Consider the following 26056-nt stretch of genomic DNA (forward strand, 5'->3'; position numbering starts at 1 on the left):
AGTATATAGAGTAGAGTATAGAAATAGACTATATGCTTCCAGCTTCTCAAATGTGAGGATTTGTGGATTTTCTTTGTCTCCAGTGATAACAAATAGAATTTTGTTGGGTTTTATAATGTACGTTGGAGAAAATAATCAATCGAATAGACATAATTGGGATTTTGATCAATTTTCTGACATTTAGAAACAAAAAAATTATTACTCAATTATTCATTGTTAGTGAGCAAGTAATCAGCGGATGTATCAATAATAAAATCGGTCAAGGTTACAGACCTTTTTGTTTTTTTTTACCTTGGTTATTATCTAAATATCAGACACCCATTAATAAGGTAGTACAATTTGAGCTTGCCAGTGTGTGAGCACCATGTTTTGTTATTATTAGGTGGCCTTTAATTGATGTTTGTTTGATTTCATGAATAATTAAACCAGATAGTCCAGTAAAGCATCACATGAATTGTAAGCAAACCAGACTATACAGCCACCGTCTGCAGCTTGTTAACAATGCCGCAGATTGGCAATCAAAAAGCTCTGAAAATAAAAAAGCACAGATACAAATTTTGGTCCCTGCCAAAGCTATAATCCTGATTAGGATGGAGTGAGAGGCGTTGCTCCGGTTGTGCAATTGCAGAGAGTGATATATCCATATTAGATAGCAGATGGCTCAGGTATAGTAGCTGCCATTACTTATGTTGATTAAAATGTGGAGAAGCGAGATGACTTATGTAACAATAAACAAATATATGATTAAGTGAAGATCTTTTTCATCATATCAGAGTCCTTTTTTTACACTCTTCAATCTAACAATAACACAGCACTATAGATGAATGTTGCAGTATCAGAAATAAGATAGATGAGGACACAAATGTTCTATCTTTCCTAGCTCTGCACAATTATCCTATTGCTCGGTATATGTACGTATTGACTGATACATTTATTTGTTGTGTTGCACTGAAAGAAAATATCCTCTGGGGGTGGGGGGCTTTGTTTAGTGCATATAGATGCCTGTCAATTCGAGAACTGTTATTCTGTCAAGTGTCAGCAACACAAAGGTAAAACTCATTGTGTTCTTTCCTGTTTATCACGTTCACAATTGTGCACAAAACAACAAGCTGCCACTCCTACGAACAGCTTGACTTTGATAGTCTTCATATCTCCCTGGAAGTGTCCTCAAATTCCAGACTTGTCAAAGTTGTTTTGTCATAATCCTCTTTGTACAACATGGCCTCGTTCCATCCCCGCTGCCTTGTCATCCTCTCTCTAAGAAAACAATGCTGACAGCAACAATGAATTTTCATTGCACCAAATCTTGTGCTCTGGTGTCATTGCCGTGAACTGGCCTAGTTTTGAGGATGTAATTGCCTGCCGTGATACAAGATCAACAACTAGTATGGCCTCAGTTGGTTGCAGGTAGAGTCACAACACAAACCGTCACATGGCGCTGACATACATGAACGCAGCCAACAGGGTCAGATGTGTGGAGAGTCACTTATGAGTGGAGACACCTTTATCAAGGTCCCGAGCAAAGCAGCCAGTATCTGCTGAGGTGTTAAAACCAACTCTTTTCCAATATGGGCAATTTATCAGGTATTGAACTCATAATTATCACCGTTTTTCATAGACTTTCAGCTTTGCATATTCAAGTCCCTTCACGTCCATAATGATTAATACTGGCAAAGACTGAGCCGCTCACACAGACATCATGCCATCCATTAAAGCACTTAAGCATTCCTAAAACAAAATGCGCCCCTGAATTGTTTATTTAGTCACAGTCGAGGCAAACTTTAGATGCTCTGGTGAAATATTAAAACTGCCTTTGCATTGGATGCTTAGTTTGTCTCAGTGGTATTTGGCAAACACTCACAAGCACAAGCAGCTAAATAATTAACACGTCCTAAAAAGATAAGCAGAGGTGAACGAGTGGAAGAGAGGGAGAGCGAGAGAAGGAGAAATGCCTCTCCACGCTTAGTTGTTTGCCAGGTAAGCATTTTTAGCATGTGGGCGGAGGAGAGAAAATAGAGATCACACAGGCAGAGTTATGGTAATGTTCTGCTCCGGGTTCCTGTACTCCAGCATTTTACAGCAACACCGTATCAGCCTGATATGTTAATAGGCACAATGGGATTTGGGTCTGATTAAATGTCAATGCCTAGAGGAAGAAAAGAAAGCTTATGCGGAAATAGTGAGTGAGAAAAAAAAGCCCATTTCTCTGAGAAAGAGATGTGGGCTGTTCTGGGCTCAGTGGGTCCTTGGCCATCCCAGTCACACAGTATAGGACAGCAAAGGTTGTGTGTAGTCCCAAAGGATCAGGCCATAACATGTTTTGATTTACTCCATAACAGCTACAAGTAGAAGTGATTGGAGGGCCTTTCTGTCCTTCTACAGAAGGTGAGTCGTGAGAGTGGGCAATTCGAGAGGGTCCTTTACTTCAATCACAGATGGGCGTGGGAGTAAAGAGCATAAGCCAATTACAAGGGGTTCCTCGCATGACCAAATTAACCAAGAATGTTATCAGAAGGTTTGAGGATAAGATTTAATTTGCGGCAGCGTGTCTGCTTGTGCAAATTCATTTGCATGGCGGTCAAGCAGATACACCTTTTCCTGATTGTCAATTTTTTAATTCTGGCTTATCTACAATGAGATAAAGTGAACATTTGCATTCAGAGAAGATTTAGAATGTAAATGAGCACATGTCGGAAAATGAACTTTAGAAGTAAACTGTGTAGGTACGCTAATGATCATTATGGTAATGGGGAAGGATGAATGGTGAGGAAAGTGAGTGAGGGAAAACAGGAAAAAGATACAGGCAGATCAGGGTGAAGCAGAGGGGAAAATACAAAAATAGGAAGAAGAGAAGCACATGGTTAAAATGAATAGAAAAGGGATATCTCATTCTCAGGGAAAAGGCTGTACCTCCTGCTGGTTTGACCCAGTCTTTGTGTTTTAAATTGGGGTCCATCTTACGTCACAGTGAGGCTGAACCCCGGGTTGGATCTCCAGAGACGTGTTCTGCTGCTGTGGCGTTTCTCGTAGAAAATGACCAGGGGGAGGCCGAATCCACAGTTCATCACATTCAGCTCCTCTTGGAAGACAGAGAAGTAAAATAGGTGCCTCCCTGCGCTGCCACAAGAGTGATGAGACGCCTGTTTTTCCTTCCTCTTCTTTAATTTCATGCAGCGCAGCCAACTTGGAGACCAGAGGCTGAATTCATTACCTTTCTAAATGAAAGAGTGACTGGTCTCGGATCACTGACCAGGTCCTTCATGTGACCATCTCATTCATTTTAGCCATCATAGTCAGAGATGCTTAATGAATTGTGTTCTCCTGATAAATTCAGATCAGTTTTTTTTGAGTTATTGATCACGCTTCATTGTCTTTTTTTTTTAGCATTGACATTATTAAATCATTATTTTGGTTGTCAGCACATTTGTTTGAAGTTATAAGGCTGGCATTCTGTTTGATTTATCCCTCCAAGGTTGCGGTCAACCACAGACAGTTGCCACAGAAGACCAGACATGAAGCTAGTTTTTGAAGCTAGGATTCATGCTAAAGGACTCCACAGCAAAGCAGATGCTACCTGTCAAGGGGCTTGTAATCCAGGGTCTTGATCTCACGCTCAATGTAATTATACATTCATCAACCCGTGGTGCTGTGTCTCTTTATCTCATGACAGCCTCTCCTCCTGAAAAAAGAGTGGATACAGACAAGCATGACTAATATTTATGCCCTGTAGAGGGCAATATTGTCTGCTGCGTTAGGGGAAGTATTTTGAAAGGGCTGTTCAAATGTCTTCATGTTTCCACTGTATGATAATGAGATCTCTATACTTGCTCGATAATTTCATGGGGTGATGAATGAGCAATATATCAGTTGTGTAACCGACGCTTTATCTTGCTGCAGAAAAAAACAAAAATCTGTCAGTTTCAGTGCAAGTGATTTAACACAAGTTCTATTACCCCAAATAGATATCAAAATGCTTTGTTTATTGTTGCTACAATACAGAAGAAGACTTCCTTATCAACACGCTGCTCATTTAACATGACTTAGAATTATGGATATCTTTGCAAAAGGTATCCGTCCTGTCCCTCAACTCAGTTTGAAAACAGCTCAAAAAAGGTATGATCAGAGTAGCAGAGGGTCAAATTTGTCCAAAACTGCGTCCTGAGAGCTGCAGGTTATTGGCTTGCTTGTTTAATCTGACAGATTTAATATAAAACAGGTGATGCTTGTGTTTTTCTCAATGGCCGTGGCTTGTGGGCCCTTCTTCGGGATTGGCAGAAGCACATGACTCCAGTGCTCTCCATCCAGATCGGGACAAAGCTACTCTTTTACCTCCAGGGCCCGCTTCACAACGGCTCATGTGTGAGCATGGAAAAAGAGTGAAAATCAAACCTCCTCTGTAAATACACCAAAGGTCAGTGATGACGTCAGAGTCCGGGGACAGCCTCCTCCGTGATTTTGCGGCCCATCCCCGGTGCCTGATTCGTTGCAGCTCTTAATTTTTTGCACTCTTTGCTCCCTGGCCATAATCCCAACATAAATACACTTGCACACTTTTGTAATAGAATTGTGTTTTGTGTATCGCCCACGGCTCATAAATCTGTCTCTCTCTTGTATGTGTAGCAGGGAGCTACCAAAGGAAGAATCTTTTTTGCTGACTTGTACAAAAACTCAAAAACAAACTTATTCTGGGATTCCTTTTGATGTAGTTTACTATGAACTGGATGCATTTTTTCATGCTGTGCTCTTCTCCCACTACCCCTGGGCCCTCTAGGCCTTGGCTCAAGACTCTCCAACTTCCTTTTTCTTGTATAATGACTGACTGCAAAAGATTGTGTGTGCCCATCTACCATTCATGGCCTTATTATAAGCCATGACCCTCAACTGTGCTGCATGTAGCTTTTCAGAGTGTACCTTGAAGTCTTGCCAGGCATCTGAAACTGTTCCTGTTCTTCCTCAACATTTATTTTCCTTTCCTTTGCAAACAAGTGTTTGTTCTACACGCAGGTCGTCTGATTGCGCCTTAGATAGACAGGGCTCTTTGAAACTCAATCCATTTCCTCTATTATCCATGGCTTTGTGTGTGAGGATTTACGCCACATTCCTGAGCTATAGTTTTGTTATTATTGCTATTATTTATGCAATCACATCTAAAGGATAAACAGGAAACCTCCAACCATTTAGACAGCTCACTTGTAGAAATGTGACTGACTGCTATGAAACAATAAATCAAAATCAATAAATTATACCGGAGATAACTGGCAGGCTTCAAATTTGATCCAGGCAATGTGACTTACACACCTTCAAAGAGGAGATATGACTTGGTTTCTGTTAGTGTCCAGATGATGTAGACTTGTCATTATTTATTCTGAGGGGCAGATCTAACAGCAGTGCAGTCTGGGAGGCAGCCAGCCCCTCCTGGAGAGGTACTGTAAGCACAACTTTCCCTTCTCCACCGTGCCTGTTTTTGAAAAAGGTTTTTACATGTGGCCCACATCTGCATCCAGAGAATAAAACTGCTTTACTCACCATTTATACAATAACAAATGTGAGCGCTAGTGTCTATGTGTGCAAATTGTTGACAAAAGTTCATCTTATGTGCAGTTTTTAAAAATGTATTTATTTTTCTTCTCCTCTTGGCAATACAGCATTCTGTCACGCCAGAAGTAAGATGAATGAATGTTTATCATCCTCAGCATACAGACATGCCTGTGTACTAGAGGGAAGAACACAGTGAGAGACAACTAGCGTGAATATGGAGATGCACTGGAGATTGATTTTAGCATAATCTAGAAGGAATAACTTTTCCAGATGTTCTTGATTGGGTTTTCTACTCCTACACATGCCTGTCATCAAAATCTCAGAAAGCTTGGATTTTTTTTTTTGAATTTCCTATAAAACAAAGGAGCCTTTTCTCTTAGAAAGCCTCATTTATTTGTGTCCGACTGAAGAAAAGGGGTAAAAGAGCATGTGATCAGTCTTTCGCAATTAACCAGGAACCACGCATTGGCAAATCTGAGTTGCTGACATAGTGTAGCCGCTGTTATTTCAGCACTCTCCAGATGGCACTATTCTGTTCCAGGATTCAATGTGCACCACTCGCACATTCACGTGACAGTAACCATTGGTTTGACAGTTAAAGGTCAAACTGTTCACACCTCTGTAAAACCATGTATTAATAAATGTATTTGCATTTTGAGAATTCTTTTTTTTCCTCCACATGCAAGAATACATAAGATTTCACAAATCTTCAGTTATCCCTTGTTGGCCCCTGATTGAGTTGATAATATGTTGTATTTCACTAGAATTCCCCAATGAATGGTTTCGAGCATCAATTTGACTGAGTTTAACAAGTTTTTCAATTTCAGTCAAGTCATTGGGTGGGTTGGTCACAGGAGAGCAAGTTGGTAATGAATGGTTATTATAAATCAAATGTCTAAGATTTGTCTGAGGTTTGTTTTAAAAGCACTGAGGCCTAAAATAACTCAATAATTATATGAGTCATCTTGCCACTCAGGAAAAGCTTATTTTTTCTCCAACAAAGTACCCACTCCATCTCTGTAAAAACACATTCACAGTGTGGCTATGAACATGTAATATTTTTGGATCACGAGGGGAAAAAAACCCACTCCCTGTCAAATTTAATGTTTTGTTCATCTGCCAAAGTAAAGGTTTGACAAGAAGCAACACAGTCATTACCACTGGCAACCATAACTTTTCACCTCGGTGCTGACGGCTTCCCTGACTGCATCACTGCTATCTGATTCCCATCCAACCATAGTGGGACAGGCGGCACAGACATAGCACATAAACAAACAGGTGAGCAAGTGAAAAAATACAATTAAACCCAAACACACACACACACACACACACACACACAGACACACACACACATGTATGTATATATATATATATATATATATATATATATATATATATGTATATATATATATTTACACATATATGTATGTGTGTATGTATATGTATAATATAGCAGAAGCACATTTAAACTCTGCCTGCTTGCCATTCTCTCTTTTCTTCTCCTCAGGTGTATTTGGTCTCTTTGACACAGTCTGCTAGTCTGCTGCCATGCAGCGCCACATTTAGCTTTGCAAGTAGCGCCAGACTGCAGCTGAGCAGAGCACAGTGAGGAGGTTATTAATGGCCTTCCTTATTTTAAACGACAGTCTGAAAACACTGGTGGCACCATGCAGACCCTGCGAGCTGCAAGCTTGTCTTTCATCCCATCTGTCTTTACGGCACTCAGTCTCCTTGGTCCTAATGGGCCTGTGGCTGTCGCTCTGTCAGTTTGCCCCTAATACGCCCTTGTCTGTCTGGTGGGTTGCTTATGAAGACACACAACAATCTATCACCATCAACTGATGTGTTGCACCTCTTCCTTAATTTTGAATTCATGCAGCATTGTGTTTTTATTAACAGTGTCCAGCCATCTCAGAAAACTGCTCCTGCAAAACTTTACTCAGTAAAACTTTACTTACTGAATTTCCTTAATACGTGTTTGATTGTTTGTTTTTTTACAAAATTTTAAAGTTAGGAGAAGATGAGAAATTCTGCAGATGCTATCCCGACGTCGTGCCCAAGAAGGTGTAAGCGAATCAAAACCTCATGCTGTTTTCTCTAGCCTTCTTATCTCTTATCTCTCTGCCCTTTTCTCTTTGCCCACTCTCTCCCTTTCACTATCCTCATCATCCCCTTGCCTTTCATTCTTCAGAGCCTCTAAACGTCACCTATCACCACACCCTGCTGTGAATTTTGACACCTGTCTGATGTATGCATCTCTTCTCTCTCACAGGACCTGGACACACATGGACTGCCTATCAATCACTCTGCAGCCCCTTCTCCTGCAGAGCTCAGCCAATCACAAATGATTGGGTTTACTGGAAACAGGCAGTGTCAGAGCGTAAATTAATGCATGAGTAAATGTGTGAGCATGCCCACATATCTGAACATGATGTTGTGTGTAATAGAAGTTGTCAACCTCGTACACACACACACACACGCACGTACGTGCACACACACACACAGTTATTTCCCTTTTCCCATGGTTCACAACCCAATAAGTTCTTTTCCATATGTTGTGAGGGTCAGTGTGCATGTAGCATGTTTTCTCCCACATGTGCAATTTACTGTAAATCCGCCAATGCAGATTGAGATTATTGAGGTTCTGTTTCCCACATATGTACACCCATAAAACTTGTTGGAATCCATTTAAAATAATTGCATTTACAATATATTGTGTCACATTGGTGTGAGCAGGGCAGTTTTAAACCCATCATGTCGGATTTAGCAGCAGTTTTCTGGTAGGTAACGAAGACCGACAGCATAAATCACAACTTCTTGCAGCCCTCCAGATCATGACACTGTCTGACATGGATATGGTGGAACCCATTACGGATTGGTCATTTCCCTCCATTGCTGCTCAGAAGCAAATGAGGAGTGACGACTCTGCTCCCTGGTGAAGGACCCTAAGAGGAAAGCTGGGACATTTAAAATGAAACGCTTCCGCTTTCCAAGGTTTCAATAAATAACCAGTATGGATATTGCGGATGGGGGTACCCCATCCTGTGATGCTTTGACGTCAGTATGGCAGGCTTTTTCTTCAAAGGGAGCAGTTAGTTTGGAAGTCTAGGTGATTGGGTTCAATCTTCATCCAACCCACAAAACCGGCCACTTCAGTAACCCTCTGAGGTACTATGAGCGTTGGCTCTGCACACTTTTCCTTTGGGTTAGAGCAAATGTGAAATGCTCATTGTCAGTGAGGTTTAAGAATAGATTGGCAGAATAGTATTAGCATGTGAAGCTATTATGACCCATAGTAGATGGACTGTTCCAGGACCCCTAAAAGCCTTCTGTGGACACGGCATCCAAGTTTCAATGTTACGTTACATGATTATTTTAGGACATGTTATGTACGTGTAGCTATTTATGAAGAGAGCATTTTCTGTCAAAGTTTGCAACTTCAAAATACTCAATTATCTTTGACTAACGCTTGAGGTGAAATGAGTCTGAGGCAGGGTGGTGTTTGAGGTTGTGATAAATCAGCAAACGTAAACATGCACCTGGGTTACGATCATGTTTCTTGTGAGAAATCTTTTAGAATAGAAATGAAAATGGAGCGCAGCCCTATTACCACAACCACCACTGATTTACAGCGGAAAATCCTACGCCAACAACAGTTTGAAAGAACACATTTGTCTCTTTGAAAGCTAAATTTCAAGGAATTTTTGGGTCAGTGGCTCAAAAGCAGATATAATGCGTGTTTTCAAACATCTGTTGTATCATAGCATCATAGACGTTTAATTTTAACGGTATTGATTATGATGATATAAAAGCCAAATGTAGTTCAGCGTAAATTCTTTTAGGAAGATCTGACTTTTAATCAATGCACTCCGAAATTAATTCAGCTCTTATCCAAATAAATGTACAATTTATCCTGCTGTGTTTAACTGTCACTTATCTGCAACTAGTCTCTCCTGATTGAAATACATCTCAGTGTAAATTCTATGAGGAAGACCTAACTCTTACTCAATGCTCTATCTAACTCGAATCACCTGTTGGAGGCGTTAACTGCTAAACCAATCAGAATCGTACACAAAATAAAGGGCCAATCACAGTCATAACCCTGCTTTAAAAAAATCTGTTTCTCCCTTTTCTATCGGCTGTCATTGCAGGCAAAGAATGCAACCCTCCATCTCCCATTCCACCTCCGGTCATATACTCCAGCCGACCTGTCCGGAGCCGCCTTCGGTTTGGTTTTTGGGCTCCTTCGTTGCCACCACCGGTGTCTAGATTCCATCAGGGGGTCTGATGGTTCTCTTATCTACCCCTATATAGATATAAGAAATATTGACATAGCGATAAAGTCTGATATCTACCCCTATATAGATATAAGAAATATTCACATAGCGATAAAGTCTGATATCTACCCCTATATAGATATAAGAAATATTCACATAGCGATAAAGTCTGATTGCCAAAGACTTTGTACATTTTATTGAGCTGTACAATAAAACTTAATTGCATATCTGCAACATGTCTCTCCTGATTGAATTATACGATCAACTGTGTGCAGTGTATATGTATCAGTGTATATAATCAAAATGTAAAAATGCCTTTGGAAAAGCATATTACATTTACTTTGAGTGGTTGTCTGAGAAAGAACTGTGGTGGTTGTAATATTTTATTGCAAAATAGACTTTTCCTAACAGCATGAGGTAGGAAAATATATAAAAGGCACAGAGAAAACACTGAAAAAAATACAATTAATTGCCCATTACATTGATTACAGCTTGAAAGAAAGCTGAGCGCTGGTAAAAATATGAGCAAAGATATATGGTGATTAAAAAACACCACTCCCCTACATGCTGTATGAAATAAAAAGGTTGCATAGGATTGCTTCTGTTTTTCAATGTGAAAGGGAGAGGAAAATATATGACCAGAAAACATATTTGGGGTAGCAACATCCAGTAAAATGCAATGCATAATGAAGTCTGCCACATAGGTTGTATTTGGAGAATGACAACTCTGAAGAATGAGTGTACTTCCCGACCTGCAGGGAGTTTTAACTAAACCACATTATCTAAAAAAATAACCATACATAAAAAATCCATCACACTGGCAATTACAAAAAACATATAGCAGCATCCTTTATAAATCATATTGATATAAAGTATTATCATATAAAAATAAATGCGTAACAATTTGTTTGCCAATCATTAAAAAACTACAAATTATGACACAAACGTTTTCCAGAGCACCAGTAAAAATGTGCCAGACTTAATACAATACAAATGATATTCATCCTTAAGTGCCATTATCATTTTATAACATAAGATTTCTATAATCTTTATCCATACACATCTATTTGTTAGAAGGGCAAGGTGATGGCACAAAGAAAACAAGTCAATTTACAAATATACACAACTAAATATTCAGAGATATTTACAGTTAATACAATTTCTTGCTAAAGATAACAAATTGAGAACTAAATGCGAGTGAGGACGGGCAGTTTCCCATTTTGTATGTTTCAAGTTTTTGTTGCTAGGTTTACGCTGTCATGGAGACAACCTCCAACCCTTGGAATGTAACAAAGCAAGAAACATTTCAGTCATTGAGTTTGACAACTGGGCTTGATTTCGCCCATTCAAGTGGGCATTCTGTTTGGTGAAGCAGGCACTCTTGGGCACTCAAATCACAGCAAACACCCGGAACGCCTTCCCTCCAGGAGGGTTTTGAAGGCTGCAGAGGAAGAGAGAAAGAAGAGAGAAGAGTCAGGCTGGGTGCGGCGTGTGTTAGATACACAACACGTCAGAGCCTTTTGGAGAGGGACATTAACATGATATTCACACAAAATCATATAGACTTTTTTTCCGGAGAAACGTCCATGTCAGTGTGTTGTCTGACACTTTAACGACAGATAGGACACAAACAGAGGGTCAGGCTCCCTGAGAAAACAGATAAAGAACCCTTTTTCTACAAAAACACAGGGGGTCTTCATGTGTTATTCCAACAGAGGCAGACATGTTGTGAAGTTAAAGCAGACAGATAAATGATGGGCATATACTAACAGATGTCAGGCATCTCTGCAAAGTGACAAAGATAAATGTGGTGGAGAGTGGCAAGGGAAGACAGGGGGAGGACAAAAATAGAGAGAGAAGGCCTTAGAATAAATGAGGCTGTGTGTGTGTTTGTCCTCTACACAGGTCACGTTAACAATAGTCATTCTGCAGACCACAGAACAAGTTGGTGCAATTGAATATCTAGAAAAGTAGAACCTACTATACAGTATGTGGGTCACTCAAGCTTTTAACCAAGGCTGCTACAGAACTGTGACCTTAATGCTGTTGCAAAGTGGTACAGCATGGATCCAACACATGCTCTCACTATATTTAGCATCAGCAAAGTACTTTCCTAGGCAATCACAAGTTAAATTGTCTCCTAATCCAAAAGTCATACTTCTCACTCTTGTTAATGCAGATGAGCTGTATGAACTCCTAGAGAGGTACATGTTTACACTTTGCATAGATTTGAATTGTGTCTGTATTTCATTGCCTGGTTTAAGCTTCTTAACATTCCAATAGCCATCGCACAAACTAATGAGGTCTCTTGTTCCCTGCTCTGAGTTAGCAAGTGGCGACAAACTGGGTTATTGCCCCTCCTCTTCAAAGAAGGTATGGTAAATTGGTGGGGCAAATTATGCAAAGATGTGCCTCTATGTCGACGATGCTGTGCTTTATATGTAAATCTGCAATTTCCTACTTAAGATCCTTTATCCTATAAGCGTGTTTAGCGCTGCCTTTGCCAAAAAGTGTAACATTGTTAAGGGTTAACCTGTAAATGTGCTACTATGTCTGTAGAGGGTGATGTGCTACATATATTCTATCTTGTTCAACCCTCACAAAGCACAACCCTCCTTATGTTTCAGGTGTGATACGTCTAGTCCAGAATATTCCACCTGAACCTACCTAGACCGTGCTCAGATCATAAAGGTCTCAAAAAGTTGCCTCTATTCTGTATGGACTGATTTTCACAATTCATTCCACACCATTTTTGGTAAGACAGTAGTAGTTTTGAAAGGCATGTTTTCACAAAAATAAGGGAAAGAGGTCTTTTACGGAATTCATACCTTTTCCATGTGCATTTTTGTCAACCTTATCCAGCTTAAGTGTATCCACCAAATGGGTCGGACTAAGCTAAAACTGTCTTAAATGTAGCCTTATATTGATCCCCTTTGTGTTAGATGCAGGATCCCTCCTCCTCAATGTATATGCTTTCCATTCATGTTTGGTTTGTTTTCTTTATTTTAACTGCTATACTCAGATTTAAACCCTTGTCTGCTCATTGCCCTTTCTGACTTACTACCAAAAACAAACCCCTCCCAGACCTACATTAACATGCACTCCTCTTCTCTGCACTAATTGACAAACAATTAAGTATTTTAAACTGGAAGCATGTTATTCGCCCTCCCATGTGTACTGTATAAGAAACTGCCTGCCTCTTTAAAAGATTAGGTTCACAAGGGAGGGCAGTGTGGATACATTTATCTCTACATGAGAGCCAATAAATTCCCATTCCTTTTCTCTGAGCCCCAGGAAGTTAACCCCTTCACTTTCCAACCATGTTGTAAGACAGAATACTATATGACCAGTAATCTCCCTAAACAATAGATTTTATGATAGTATACAACACCCACTAATATTTTCTTTGTCGTTGTTTTTATTTTCTGTGTTTTCTCTTTTATTGAAATTAAATTACATCCTGGTCGTATTTCGTAGTCTTTTGTGGTTCATTTAACTGTTTCTACCAATACCACTATTGTGAGTGCTGTCACAATATGAGTGATAATTTTACTGAAAATGTAAAGTTTTTGTTGCACAGATTTCCTTGGCACAATTTGAAGTGTGTATTTTCCATCCAAATTGCACATGATAATTTGCCCAATACGCCCATTACTTCAGCTTGGCTGGACTAGGCATTCCATACCTCTCTGAGAAAATGCCATTTTGGTATGAGGCAATGTAGTGTTTCCGCTTGTCCACTGGCATCACATCGATGTAACCACCCACGTCACTCTTGATTACTCCAGCATGGACCGCTGCTCGGCATATACTGGACTTCTACATAGGTATGCAAGACAAAAGGTAATGTAAGAAATGCTCATAAAAACAATGATGAGCCTGGTGGTGAATTTAGCTTTAAAACCAGGGACTTACATCAGAGTATATTCTGGTACCAATGACTCTGGATATGTGAGGATTCTCTTCTAAACAGTTTCTCGGACAGTATAACCTAAAAATAGAACGGTTGGACATGAGTAATGATGACTTGCACTTACATAAAGCCGGGCAACTCAACTTATGCATTCAGGCAGACTTAAACTCAGGTTCATACCTTGGACAATGTTTTGCAGGTTTTTGGTATGAACACATTTGTGCAACTGTTGTTTCACAGGTGATGGCTTTGACTGTAAGAAAAGATTACAGTCAACACACATAGTTGCAGCACAGCTTATTATGAGTCACTTCATTCAAAATGTTACAAATCTATAATTACAGTGTCACATTATTGTCAGACTAACCTGCTACTTTGGAAACTGTGAAGGAATTAGCGCTCAGATATTTTCTGTCAAGAGGAAACACAACATTGACACAAGATTAGATTATTTTCAATTATTGTGAGTATATTTTACCAATCAAATTTTATAAATATCATCATTATACATTCCTGATGTGATGTTTCTAATAATATGGGCTCACCCAAGAGACTGGACTCCATTCTTGTTTGATTTAATGAAAAACTCCTTTCTGCCTTGTCTTGTTACATCCATCCATCCTCCGTCATTATCTATGACACCAGCATGTAGACCAGCTCTGCACACACTGGATTGCTGCAAATAGAATATTTTACATTTGACAACATAATTTACATTAAAGGCCTTTTATCGACATAGTTGTAAGCAAGTAGCACTTCAAGAACACTTTGACAGGAAACAACTGTTAATTGGTGTAATGTTAACTTCATAATTTGGAATACTAAGCCTGAGGACCTCAACTTGTGTGCTCACCATTTCATAGTATACTGTCCCAATTACTTTTCCTGTAGCATCTAGACACCCAGCTGGACACTCATACCTGTAGAGTAATATGGGGAAAATTAGGTGAAATTAACTGTATACTCCATTTTGTTTTTTATTGTTATGTTTCATCTTAATTGTACCTATTACATGGTGTTCCTTTACACTGATCTCGAAGCTTAGTGTCACAGGTCACAAGCTGAGCTGAAAATACATAAACATAAAGGCCTTTCAGTGCTCGTACAGGAACCAACATGCATGAAGTTGCTGCTCTGATGTGGACCACTAGTTTCTAGAAGCCTGAGTTGAACGACACCCAGTGAGGACTGTTGTTGTGATGCTTCAAGAAGTACTATATAGAGAAGAATTCCTGCAACAAGTTTCAGGGTGGTCAGTAATTCTAGAGGAAGCATCTCAGCTTACAAGCACAGGCCCATTTCACTGCAAAGAGGAAGCCATTTAAAAACCGCACCAAGCCCCTTTCACCTCTCAACCCTTCTCATCCCGCCAAAAGAAAACACACACTAGGGGGATCATGCTAAAATAGATCTCCTCTCCTTGTTCCAAAGAGTGACTTGCAAAATTAAGTACACTTCAGAAACTGTCAGGGTTAATCAGGGAGATGGCAGATAAAGGATACAGAACATTTAGGTAATTTAAAATAAATTGCAAGAAAAACATTTCCGGTCAAGGCCTTTTTTTGCACTTGTAAGGCCTTATTGCTTTTTCAAGACTAAATTATCTGGTTTTGACATCCCCAAAAATTCTTTTTAGAGCATGTCCTATATTTCTTGCCACTCTGTGCACCTACCAACCCTAAATCATATCCCCCATTTTGAGATGCAACTAGATCCAGAATAAACAGTTAAATGGCAGCTTACACATCTGCTGTGTGTTGACTACTTCATTCTTCTGCAGGTTCTCTGTGGGGGGCTTGGTAGGGACTGGGGCTGGGAGACTGAGAGTCTTGGGCTTGGAGGCCCTAGACCGGGGCTTCTGTGGAGAACGGGGGGCCTCCGGCTCAATGAAGTTGTTTTCTTCTGTTTCCTCTTGTGGAGGGTTAGAGCTGTCATCTTCAAGTAAAGTCACAAAAGAAGGAGATATTAAGCATATTTTCCCTCAGGTTTCCTTAATCTGTCTTTCTCTATTTTCCACACGCATACCTTTGTAGCAGAGGTTCTCCTTGCAACCTCCTCCATAGCTGGGAGGACAGGCAGAGCATGGGGTCCCATGTTTGTAAGGTGAATGCCCCCACCAGTTTCCCCTGTTCAGGTTATATAACAGGCAAGGCTTATTGAACAGAACACACACTTAAGCAAAATTGATAACCTATATTTCTTTCCGACCCCGTTGTGTGTGACCATTTTAAACTTTAGCCAAAATTCAACAGCAAATGATTAAAAATTATGTTTCAACCTGTTTATCAGTCAAGCAGTTGTGTAAGAACATAAAAACAAATATGCTTACTTTGGTGAATAGTTGCAGACAAGATAGACGGCTTTGGCCCAAATCTGTCCCCACACATTCATGTTGTAACACATATTGATGGCACAGCCAATCCGACTGCTGGTGGCCCATACCAGCTGTGAAAGAACGACAAGGCAGACCATGAAAAATGAGTATTAAGTCTTCAATCACTTAAGGGTGAAGTCTAAACTGAACAAATGGTAAATAAATGGTATGATCCAGACCTAGCTACCTGTGTATAATGAGTACAAACTGGGCCAGAGCATCTGAAGGGGCAATAGGGGTCACACTCCTGAGGGTAGGGAAAGGTGTAGTCTTTGACTTCATCATACCAGGCCTGCACATGGAACGTAGGTGGACGGTACCTGAAGAGATGAGTAAATGTACCTTTGATGACAATGGTCCAAAAGGCATTTCTACTGGCTAATTTGGTGTGGAAGTTGGTATTATGCGTCACAGGTGTTTTCTACATTACAAAACCTATATGCGTATATGATACATATACAGTTTAACAGTAGAAAACAAAGCAGTTCTGGGAAAATACATGCTTTATTGATCCCTGGGGTAAATTACTTTTTCAAATTACACACACACACACACACACACACACACACACACACACATACACACACACAAACAAGCCCTGTACACATGCATTGATGGAACGATGTCAAAGTGAAGGGGCTGCCCATGGACAGACGCCACAAGCAGTTGGGGGTTGCTTGCTCAAGGGAACCTCGGCAGTGCCCAGCCTCCGGTCACCAAGCCAATTCCCCACTGACTGAGCTACTGCAAACTATTTACAAAACCACGAAGTTGATGATCAAAATGTGTTCCAAGATACAGGTGGTACCTAAAGAGATGCATGCAACAAGCAGCAGTTGGAGAATAATCAGCAACATGAGACACACCTGGGCCTGGAGTGCCCCATGCATATAAGCCAGAGCAGCAGTCAGTCCTGTGGGGGCAGATCTACTCACACAACATACAGCTGTGTTGTGGCTTTTGGTTCCTTGGCCCTTGTTTTTACAGTATAATGCAGCACATTTTCATTCATCCACTCCCTACACTATGGAAAGATTTACAGATTCCTCCCATCTGTTTGTTTGACATGTTTTGGTTTTTCTGTGGTTAAATACAACTTTTATTACTATTACTTTACTTGTGAGTTTATTTTGGATGTCTTTCGTTTTTGTTCCGGTCTAAGCGTTGGCTATGATAAGGTGACTGAAGAAGAAGTAGGTAAAGTCAGCTATTCAACAGTTACCATCTGTAGTTGCAACAATTGGTAAACACATCTGCTGTTATTAAGCTTCTAGCTGGCACATTTTTGCTTTCTGAATAAATTGCAGTGACCAAGGCTTGACACTGATTTGGCACCAGGTGTTGCTAGTTAACCTGATTAGAATCAAGCAGACCTCTTCAGTGTGAAGTTATGTGATTACTGTATGTGGATCGAAGAGTAGAAGAGTCTCTTATGTAAAGCACTGCTGTTTTCAGGTGCTCTATGGGGGACTAAGTGAACAAATGAGCAAACAAATGAACACTTCGTAACAAATGTAGTAAATTAATATTATTGTCCTCCGTGTTAAATTAGTGTTGGGAGTTTTAGTTGCGCTAATTTAATGCAAGCTAATTACCTATAATATAGGCTATTGTTTGTTTAGTCTCTACACAAATAGAAATGTTAAAATGTCCAGTTTTATGCTGTTTAAATTAAAGATTTAATGTATTTTATGGTGTTAAATTGGTCAGAAAAACAGTAAAACAGTGCACTTGGCAAACAAGCTAACTAGCAGTTGTGATAAATTAAAGCTCATTGACAAATGATATATTGTTCTTTAATCCGTACAAAACTAGAAATTTATAAAAATGGAAAAAATGGTTTTATGGAGAGTGTAACGAATGCGTTTTATGGATTTTATGGTGATAAATTGGTCTTAAAGTAAACCTTGTCAAAAAAGCTAGCTAAATGTTGTGCTAAACTAAAGCTTACTCAAATAACCTCAAAAGTAGTCTAGTTAAATGACTATTTTTTACTACTAGAAACAATTGTGTGAGCCATATAGTTTGTTCCTTTCCAGGTACACTTTTTCATGTTAGTAAATTTGTAATATCACGTTCAGTCAATTCATGATTTCGCAATGTCGCAGTCGCAACAATTCACGCAAATTCAGCCAATCACCATGAATTTGGTGTGACTTGCAATTTTGACCAATCACCGCAACTTTACCACAAATTTGACCAAAAACCGCAGCTTCAATTAATCCCAGCAGCAGTCCCTCGTGCCAGACTTTGCGGCAGTATGTGACCCTGAGGGCCACTGACCAAGCGGGAGTGAGAACGGGTTGACAAAACATGACAAAAATGTCAAGGGGCTGCTTGGTGTCTTTAATGTTACAAACTTACATTATTTTAGGAAGACAATGTTTTTGCCTAAATCTTTGATGACTTAACATCTACAGTATATGCAGAAACTGCGAATAAGGAATTATTGTTTACCTTCCCCAGTGTGCTCCCAGGTTCTGTCCAATCTGTGGCAGTAAACTGGCTGGTCCGTGCTCCCATAGACAGGTCTCTGCCCACTCCTCTGCTGTACGCTCCAACTCTGTGTCCCACACCTGCAGAGGAGAGGCGTTGGAAAAACAAGCATTATATTTGATAAGAGGTGGAAATAAACCAACCCAAGGCAACCCAAAACTGCTAAAATATTGCTTCTAATGGGCTATAAGATGTCGCAATGTCAGGTCATTGAACGGCTACTGTGAAACTGGAGATATTCACTGCCATTTAGGGTTTGTTCAGTTGTCAATGATGTGGGGTCGTATTCAAACACATGTGCAGCACTGTGTTGATGTGTTGCTGCTGTTGTATAAAGAGCTTTTTGACTCCCTTATTGCTGCTCAACTGATTTTCCCCAGATGGGTTTTCCCGTAGCATCGGGTGTTATTCAAAAAATGCAAAAGCTGTTTTTCCTTAAGTAATACCTTCCATATGTCTCTGGTGAGATGTCTGGCTGCAAGCTTTTGTTTCACTTTACCTTGTTCTGAATTGGCCTCTTAGTTAAGTTTTGCTCTGGTTGGATACTAAGGGATCCTTTTCCCATTCGGGTTTTTTTTGGGAATGCAAAGAGTGTCTTTTCTTTTTCTGCTGACCTACATTGTACCAGAAAAAAATGTTAGAATAACACCAGCAGCTGTAACTCCTCTGAGGTACACTGTTTGTTCCTTTAATTGCACACCTTCGCTTTCACCTTCAGTGTGGGATATCTAAAAGGTTTCTACAAAAAAGTCAATTAGTTGGCGCGTGTGTGTATGCATATGTGTGTGTTTGTGTGCGTTAGCATTAGCATTAGTATACTAGCGGAGGTGTCAGAAGTTTCCACATTTCACACATTGGGCCCTGGAAGTCATAGCTTACCCTCACTGATATCTCATCCAATACCAGACACTAAAATAACTCCCCCAATTTCCACCACCGCCTCCTTCTCCATCGTCCGTCACCCACTTTCAGTCCCACCAGAAACAACTGCTGTTCTCTGCATTACTCCCCTAACACACACATACCTAACAACAGGATGTCTGGCAGCGCTGCAAATTAACTCTTAACTCTGACCAGCTCTTTCTGGGAATCTAGCTAGCTGTTGAGAGGACATTTTTTTTTTTTTTTTTATCAACGCCAAGGTAATATTGGCTGACTCTTCCATGATTACACAGTGTGTTATGTCAGATTTTAACACTATGCCTCGTAGGAATGTTACATAACTGGCATATTGAACAAATAACCTGTCGGAGGTGTGGAGTATATGTTTCATTCATCTCTTCCCTTGCAAAGAGGGAACATATTCGTGTTACAGCAACCTCATCTGGAGTTGCCTGTGGCCTGTCTTGCACAGTAAGACCAAATGATGACTGACAGAGCCAGCGCTAAAACAGGAAAGAGAATTTGTTTTACCTGAAACTCTATCTCTGCTCAGAAATAACCTCTATTGGCAGAGAGCTGCTAGTAAATGTAATTGTCATATCTGTTTTGTTTTTTTCCGCTGGTTATCCCTTTTTTGCCAATACACTAGCTCAGGATTTTGAAACAAAAACATTAAAGTGATTTAAGCATTGTCATCATCAATAATGAAAGACCGCAGAAAAAAGCAATTCAGTTATAACCTTACATTTCTTTCAACGTGTTATACTTTTTTTTTTTTCAACAAGTGACCTTGCACGAAAAAAGAATCAATATTTACAGTGATGATGAGCGGACACATTTCAGTGAGCTGTGGTAGCTGGCAAACGATCTGCAAACCACAGCACATTGGACGTTCTGTGCTTGAGCGGGGTCAGCACAATGTTTTTGACCATTAATGGATAGTAATGGGTCTGAAAACCTTTAGCTTTGGCCACAACTACAGAACGTTGCAAGCCAAAAATGACCAAATCTCTGTCACTTGTTACAGTGTCAAGCTGAGGAACTCATTCCATCGTCCTCAAACATGCAAAGAAAGCATATGGTCTGGTGCAGAGTACATCCGCCTTATCAAACCGGGGGAGCCCCCCCCCCCCCACACACACACACACACACACACACAAAAACACCTCACCCACCACCCAACCTGACTGCACTTCTGCTGAGGCCCGTAAAGAAAAACACCTCCACTGCTAAAGTCTTTTAGCAAAGTGCACACAACGTTGTGTATTTCACTTAACACTTCATTTGTGGCCAGGTTTTCTTTGTTTTCCTTGGTCATCTGGTTGTATTCCAAAGTGTATAGAGGTGTAAGTGTAGATTTGCTGTTAATAATGGATGGTGCATGCAGAGAAACATATATGACACAGGACTTATAGAAAGTGAAGGTGATAGAAGACAGGGAGGCAAAGTAGTGACTAGGGAAAGTGATCAATAGTTAAATTGGCAGCCCAAACTACTACTATCATTTCCCACAGCAATATAGAGTATATAGTGTTTGCATTCCAGCCCACATAAAATCCCATCAGAGATCCTGGAGCTGACCATTGTCTGAAATTTGTCAACCAGCAAATGCCATTATCTTCTATGTTTTCACAGTAACATAGTTTGACCAGAACAGCATAGCCAATTATAATAGGCTTGACTTAAACAGGAAGCTGTCTCACTTAATGGACACCATAAGTGAGCCATACAGTTAAATGGTTGGCTTAGTCTGCTATTTTGATTGGGTCTGATATTGGGAGATTGTCCTACTGGCCATAAAGTTTCACATAAATTTGTAGGATCATTGGAATTTGATCATTTCATTTACATGTGTTTTGCATCTCTGCAAACATTTATGACCACGTTCCCTGAAGTAAAATTTCAAACAGGTTCAGCGTGGACATTGGATTCCCACACAGATGCGCCTAGTTGCCTCTTCTGTTCTATTCTTGGACAGGGTAAAGCCGGTGCAGGTAAGGGCCAGACAATGTCCAGCTTTGTGACATAGTATTATGCTTTTGGCTTCACTGGAACGTGAGCATATTTTTCATACTATTGTTTTTTTGCTGCTGTTCTTTACCTTCAAGCTTTGCCCTTTGCCAGGCATATTCTGGCATAACCGCCAAATTCCCCAGGATGCGGAACGGCTGCGGATCCGCTCCGGAACGGCGGCGGAGTCATTAGGTTTCCATTAAAGTCAATGTGTGTACTTCCACTGACTGTGGAACTGCTGCGTCTCAGCTCCGGCAGCCTTCCAGAGCAGATACGCAGAGCTACTATTTTTGCTGAACGCCAAAGAGCTCTGTAGCAATTCAGCACACGGCAGATAGCATAGGGCAGGAAGTTGAGCACAAAAACAAATAAAACATCTGGTTAATTTTTTTAAATAAAATAGACCGTGCTCACGGCGAATCATATTTCCCTGCACTACACCTTGAAAACACAGCAGAGAGTGTTTCTTCTCTATTCCTCTGGATGGAAACAAACTTTTTTTGTTGTTGTTCTATTCTATTCTAATTTGCGAGATCTCGTGGGTCCTCGAGACTTCAGCTGTTGGTCATGGTCGCAGCTGTTCCGCACCAAATCCGGATCTGGTGCGTTTTGACTCGTACACGTACACCTACCATAATTAAACATCATAAAGTTAATTCAAGGCAAACTTATTAGTCTAGAACTTAATTATTGTCTGATTGGTCGGCCACATTATCAAACAAGAAATTCAAATGGATTACGCTTGCAGCACAATTTAACTGACTCATCCCAGACAGAAAACTGTCGATACAGCTTTAAATGTAACTGTTAACATCACAGCCATTCAGACCTGAGTTCAGCCCAGCAAAGCCAAGTTAAACCTCAAGGTCGGTCGGCCCTTTCTCCCAAGATGTCATCTGTTTGTCTAGCAGCATTTCAAACACTGACACTTCTCTGTTTATACCTGTGGGTCAACATTTGAGTGAGAGGCTGAACCGTTGTCCTGCCTACCAGAGGTGCATTGAAGCTTTGGGGATTGCTACGGAGTGTGAATGCTTATTCAGGGAATTTTTTGGGCCTCTGTGTTGGATAATGACAGAATGGGAACGGAGCCAAAGGAATAAAAAAGATGGAGGCGGAGAAAGAGAGAGGGCAAAAAAGGAAACAGATGAAGGGGGGAAGAAAGAGAGATTTAAATCGATGTTATCTCTGAGTCTCTGTGATGATTGCCACAGAGGGTCCGCCGGGTTATGGTTTAATACAATAGCAGACAATAACAAAGCTGATGGGCTGTGTGTGTGTGTGTGTGTGTGTGTGTGTGTGTGTGTGTGTGTTCATCTGCATGCATGAGTGTGTGAGAGCACAAGAGCATGTCCATGAAGTGTTCCAGTACAGTGACGCTGTGAGGCTTCTGAAAGGTGACAGCAGTTCAACACCGACACAAGGAAAATTTGAGCTATATGGAGCCCCTCTCAAAATATATGCTCTGAAAATCCACTTTACAGTACATATGTGACCTGAACACCTGAGAGAGACTGACATCTACAGATCTGCAAATAAGATTTCAGCTAGTATTCGTTCAAGTCACTGTCTCTTTTTTACTTTGTGCTCCTACCAAATTTCTCCATCTGCCTTTTACTCTTGCCTTACTCTTATCCATCCATCTTCTTTTCAATTATTTTTGACACCCATTTTTATTCTCCCTCCATTTGTCTCTCATTGCCTCTCATGTGCAACTCTCCTTTATCATTGTTATACTTCTATTTGTATTTACCTGCTATAGTCCTTGCTAGCTTCAACTCTCTGTCTCCCATCTCACATTCTCTTGTTGCATGCCTATCTATATTTCACCCCTGGGTGCTCCTGGAGCTAAAAAAAAAAAAAGCAAAAAGAAACAGCCAAATGTAACAGGAGACAGTAGAAAATGAGCTGTGTGCTGCTGGCTCAGCATTTCCCCACTACAGTGTGCCTCAACCAGAAGCCTGCCAGGCAGAGTGGTGCTTTCACACACACACACACACACACACACACACACACACACGCACATATACACAGGCACACACACAGGGGTCCTCAAGTCCAACCTCTCAATTATACAATTACACAGTCCAGCAATTGCCCCCAGCAGGAACTGTTTATTTGTCTTTACCACTGAATAATACTGCCTTTTGTTCTGTAGCACTTTAAGTGAAGATGAAAGGATGATAAAACCTCATTACTTATTGCAGACTGTATTGATTTTTAACCTTATTAAGTACTGTTGGTGGCAATGTACTGTGGCGGTCAAGCAGTGCCTACACATGTAGTGCATTTGGAAACGTTCCAGGTCTGTGGAGTATTGACTTTCAGAAAGAGCGGTGTGTGTGTGTGTGTGTGTGTGTGTGTGTGTGTGTGTGTGTGTGTGTGTGTGCGTGTGTGTGTGTGTGTGTGTGTGTGTGTGTGTGTGTTTAGTAGGGGGTTGACAGCTGGTAAAACAAGCCCCAGTGCCTTGCTCTGATTCTAATTGCACTGTGAAAAGTGATCTGGCACTGTACACACATGTGATGGCCAAAGGATAAAGTCAAACAAATCTCTTCGCATGAGTAAAAAAACGCAGTAATAATGTGATCATTGGCAACTTGGTGGAATTCTTTTCTGCTGACAAAACAACCAAAGTCACATGGGTACAGACTTGTGTGTGTGAGGGGAAGGGCTCATGTGTGAAGGTGCTTAGATGCTGGCATGTTCGTGTGTGAGCCAAAAGGGACAAGTGCCAACTGGTCTGGTGACTGGGTCAGTTTACTAAGCTATATGATCCACAAGTGTGCAAGACTTTTAGAGAGTTCAGAATGGGGTCAACGCATTCATTACATATAACTGCTTGAAGTATAAACGTACTTCTTAATGGGAATCAATCTCATCGGACAAAACGTTCTCCTTCCATCCACCTACCATGTACTCCATGTTGGATGACGGAGGGTAAACCTGGCCTCTGAGCTTGTTGTGAAGGTCCAGGAGGAGCTGAGCATCACTGTCTGTGATGGCCCTCTTCCCCCTCTGCTTGGCCTCCCACCAGTCCCCCTCCTCTTCCATATACTTGTCCAGAATCTGCCCCCAGTCCGTGGAGTTTGGGAGCATCACCATGGAAGTGGCCATCTGGAGCAGCAGGAGCAGGGACACGCCCCTTCCCCAGCGCAGAGCTACATGCCTCATCCTGGATACGTGCTGGAGACAGTGATCTTGTGATTCTCTCAAACTCAGGCAGGGTGGATGAGGACACAGAGAGACACTCTTCTTTGTCCACAGTGTGAGCTGGCAAAGGAGCCGAAGGGAGAGAGCAAAACAGGATTATTGGAGGGTTTGCAACTGGTGTTCTGTATCAAATTTGCTGAATAACGTGGGTTAATATAGATAGACAGAGGACTGGCTTGCAGACACTTGGTTTGGTGCAGTGTCACGGGTGACCTCATGGAGTTCACTAGGGGAAAGCTGGCAGACTGAGGATGACTAGTGAAGTATGGATTTAAGAAATCACTACCAGTGGTGAACTTTCTTTAACATTTTACAACTTGTTTGCTTCATAAATAAAAGGACAGACAGCTTGGGAGCTGTTCAAAATAAATACTGCATCTCAAATCAAATTACGCAGTACAGCTGTAATACATGTAGTCACGTGCACAGAATGCTACACAGCTAATGCATTCACATTACTGCATATGTATGCTTACATATCTTAAGTTGAACATTTTAGTAGACATGCTGCAATGCAGACAGAAGCTGATGTAACGTGCCAATACCTGATGGAAAACGTGAAGAGAAGTGCATATTGAAATAGAAATGGAGTGGTGTGATTTAATGTTGACTTTGGAAATTATTTACCTTTAATGACTTGGAATGCAGCCCGTTTCTTGAGATCCTGACAGAGATATGGCTGTGAGAAAACTTATGCAGCAAGAAGAAGAAGAAAAGTCCGCTTTCAAAGTAGCTAAGTTGCAGAGCTCAGGTGGAGCGGCGGGGACTGTCGCTGGCTGCCATATGACATAAATCAAAAGATGAGATGTGGCAACTTCACTCCGTTTGGGAAAAGAGAGAGCGGGTCTTTCTTCTTTCGGGAATCTTGCATCAAAGCCGCTAAAGCATCACTTATCCACATTTTATCCTCAACTTGGCTGCGCTTCGAGAGTGCCGCCCCTGACCACGCCTCTCCAAAGGTTGGAAACTGCCCACTCGGTCATGGCAGACCTCCGTGCGCGTCCGAGCTCGTGCGTGTGTGCGGTCCCAGTGTAAAGGCCTAGAGGCAGGAATTTACTTTCACCAATATTGTGCAAGTTAAACTCTAAATCGTGTGGAAAGTCGGTATTACAATCAAGAACACCCACTTCTGTAATATTCCTGCAGACTGTTATTGTTCACTGTACTTAGTAGTGATTCAACAGTTACTATAGTCTTGCGTTGCCAGAGCTATCACAGTGCTGCAGTGACCTTGTTACACTTATTCATCTTACATGGCTTTAAAATCTTCAAACCTTTTTTGTGTCTGAAGTAACTTTTGAATAGTCTAATGATATGATATGTATATGATTTCTGTCATTTATTGCCACTGGT

General features: G+C 40.8%; 1 protein-coding gene across 3 annotated transcripts; it reads right to left on the reverse strand.

Annotated features, from left to right (window-relative positions):
- Nucleotides 1-10182: 10182 nt before the first annotated feature.
- On the reverse strand, nucleotides 10183-25633 carry crispld1a (cysteine-rich secretory protein LCCL domain containing 1a). 3 transcript variants are annotated; one of them, XM_034862557.1, is made up of 15 exons: nucleotides 25331-25633; nucleotides 24404-24763; nucleotides 18560-18678; nucleotides 16290-16422; nucleotides 16058-16173; nucleotides 15754-15854; nucleotides 15472-15663; nucleotides 14734-14794; nucleotides 14582-14648; nucleotides 14274-14404; nucleotides 14096-14139; nucleotides 13909-13981; nucleotides 13731-13806; nucleotides 13501-13634; nucleotides 10183-11256 (listed from the first exon to the last, which is right to left on the reverse strand). In XM_034862557.1, the coding sequence occupies exons 2-15, from the start codon at nucleotides 24662-24664 to the stop codon at nucleotides 11205-11207; spliced, it is 1560 nt and encodes a 519-aa protein (XP_034718448.1). In that variant the 5' UTR covers nucleotides 24665-24763; nucleotides 25331-25633; the 3' UTR covers nucleotides 10183-11204. The 3 variants fall into 3 exon arrangements, with proteins under 3 accessions (XP_034718448.1, XP_034718450.1, XP_034718449.1); XM_034862559.1 differs by having other exon boundaries at nucleotides 24404-24742; nucleotides 25331-25632; XM_034862558.1 differs by having other exon boundaries at nucleotides 24404-24745; nucleotides 25331-25632.
- Nucleotides 25634-26056: the final 423 nt, after the last annotated feature.

This window comes from Etheostoma cragini, chromosome 22 (assembly GCF_013103735.1).
Source record: "Etheostoma cragini isolate CJK2018 chromosome 22, CSU_Ecrag_1.0, whole genome shotgun sequence".
Taxonomy (NCBI): Eukaryota; Metazoa; Chordata; class Actinopteri; order Perciformes; family Percidae; genus Etheostoma; species Etheostoma cragini.

What these genes read in the sequence shown, in the direction of transcription:
- crispld1a (XM_034862557.1), bottom strand. Translation starts at nt 24,664, where the DNA reads ATGAGGCATGTAGCTCTGCGCTGGGGAAGGGGCGTGTCCCTGCTCCTG. An exon ending in GTCTGCAACTATTCACCAAA is followed by an intron (nt 15,855 to 16,057) that starts GTAAGCATATTT and finishes TAACCTGAACAG; the next exon opens with GGGAAACTGGTGGGGGCATT. An exon ending in GTACCAGAATATACTCTGAT is followed by an intron (nt 13,635 to 13,730) that starts GTAAGTCCCTGG and finishes ATACCTATGTAG; the next exon opens with AAGTCCAGTATATGCCGAGC.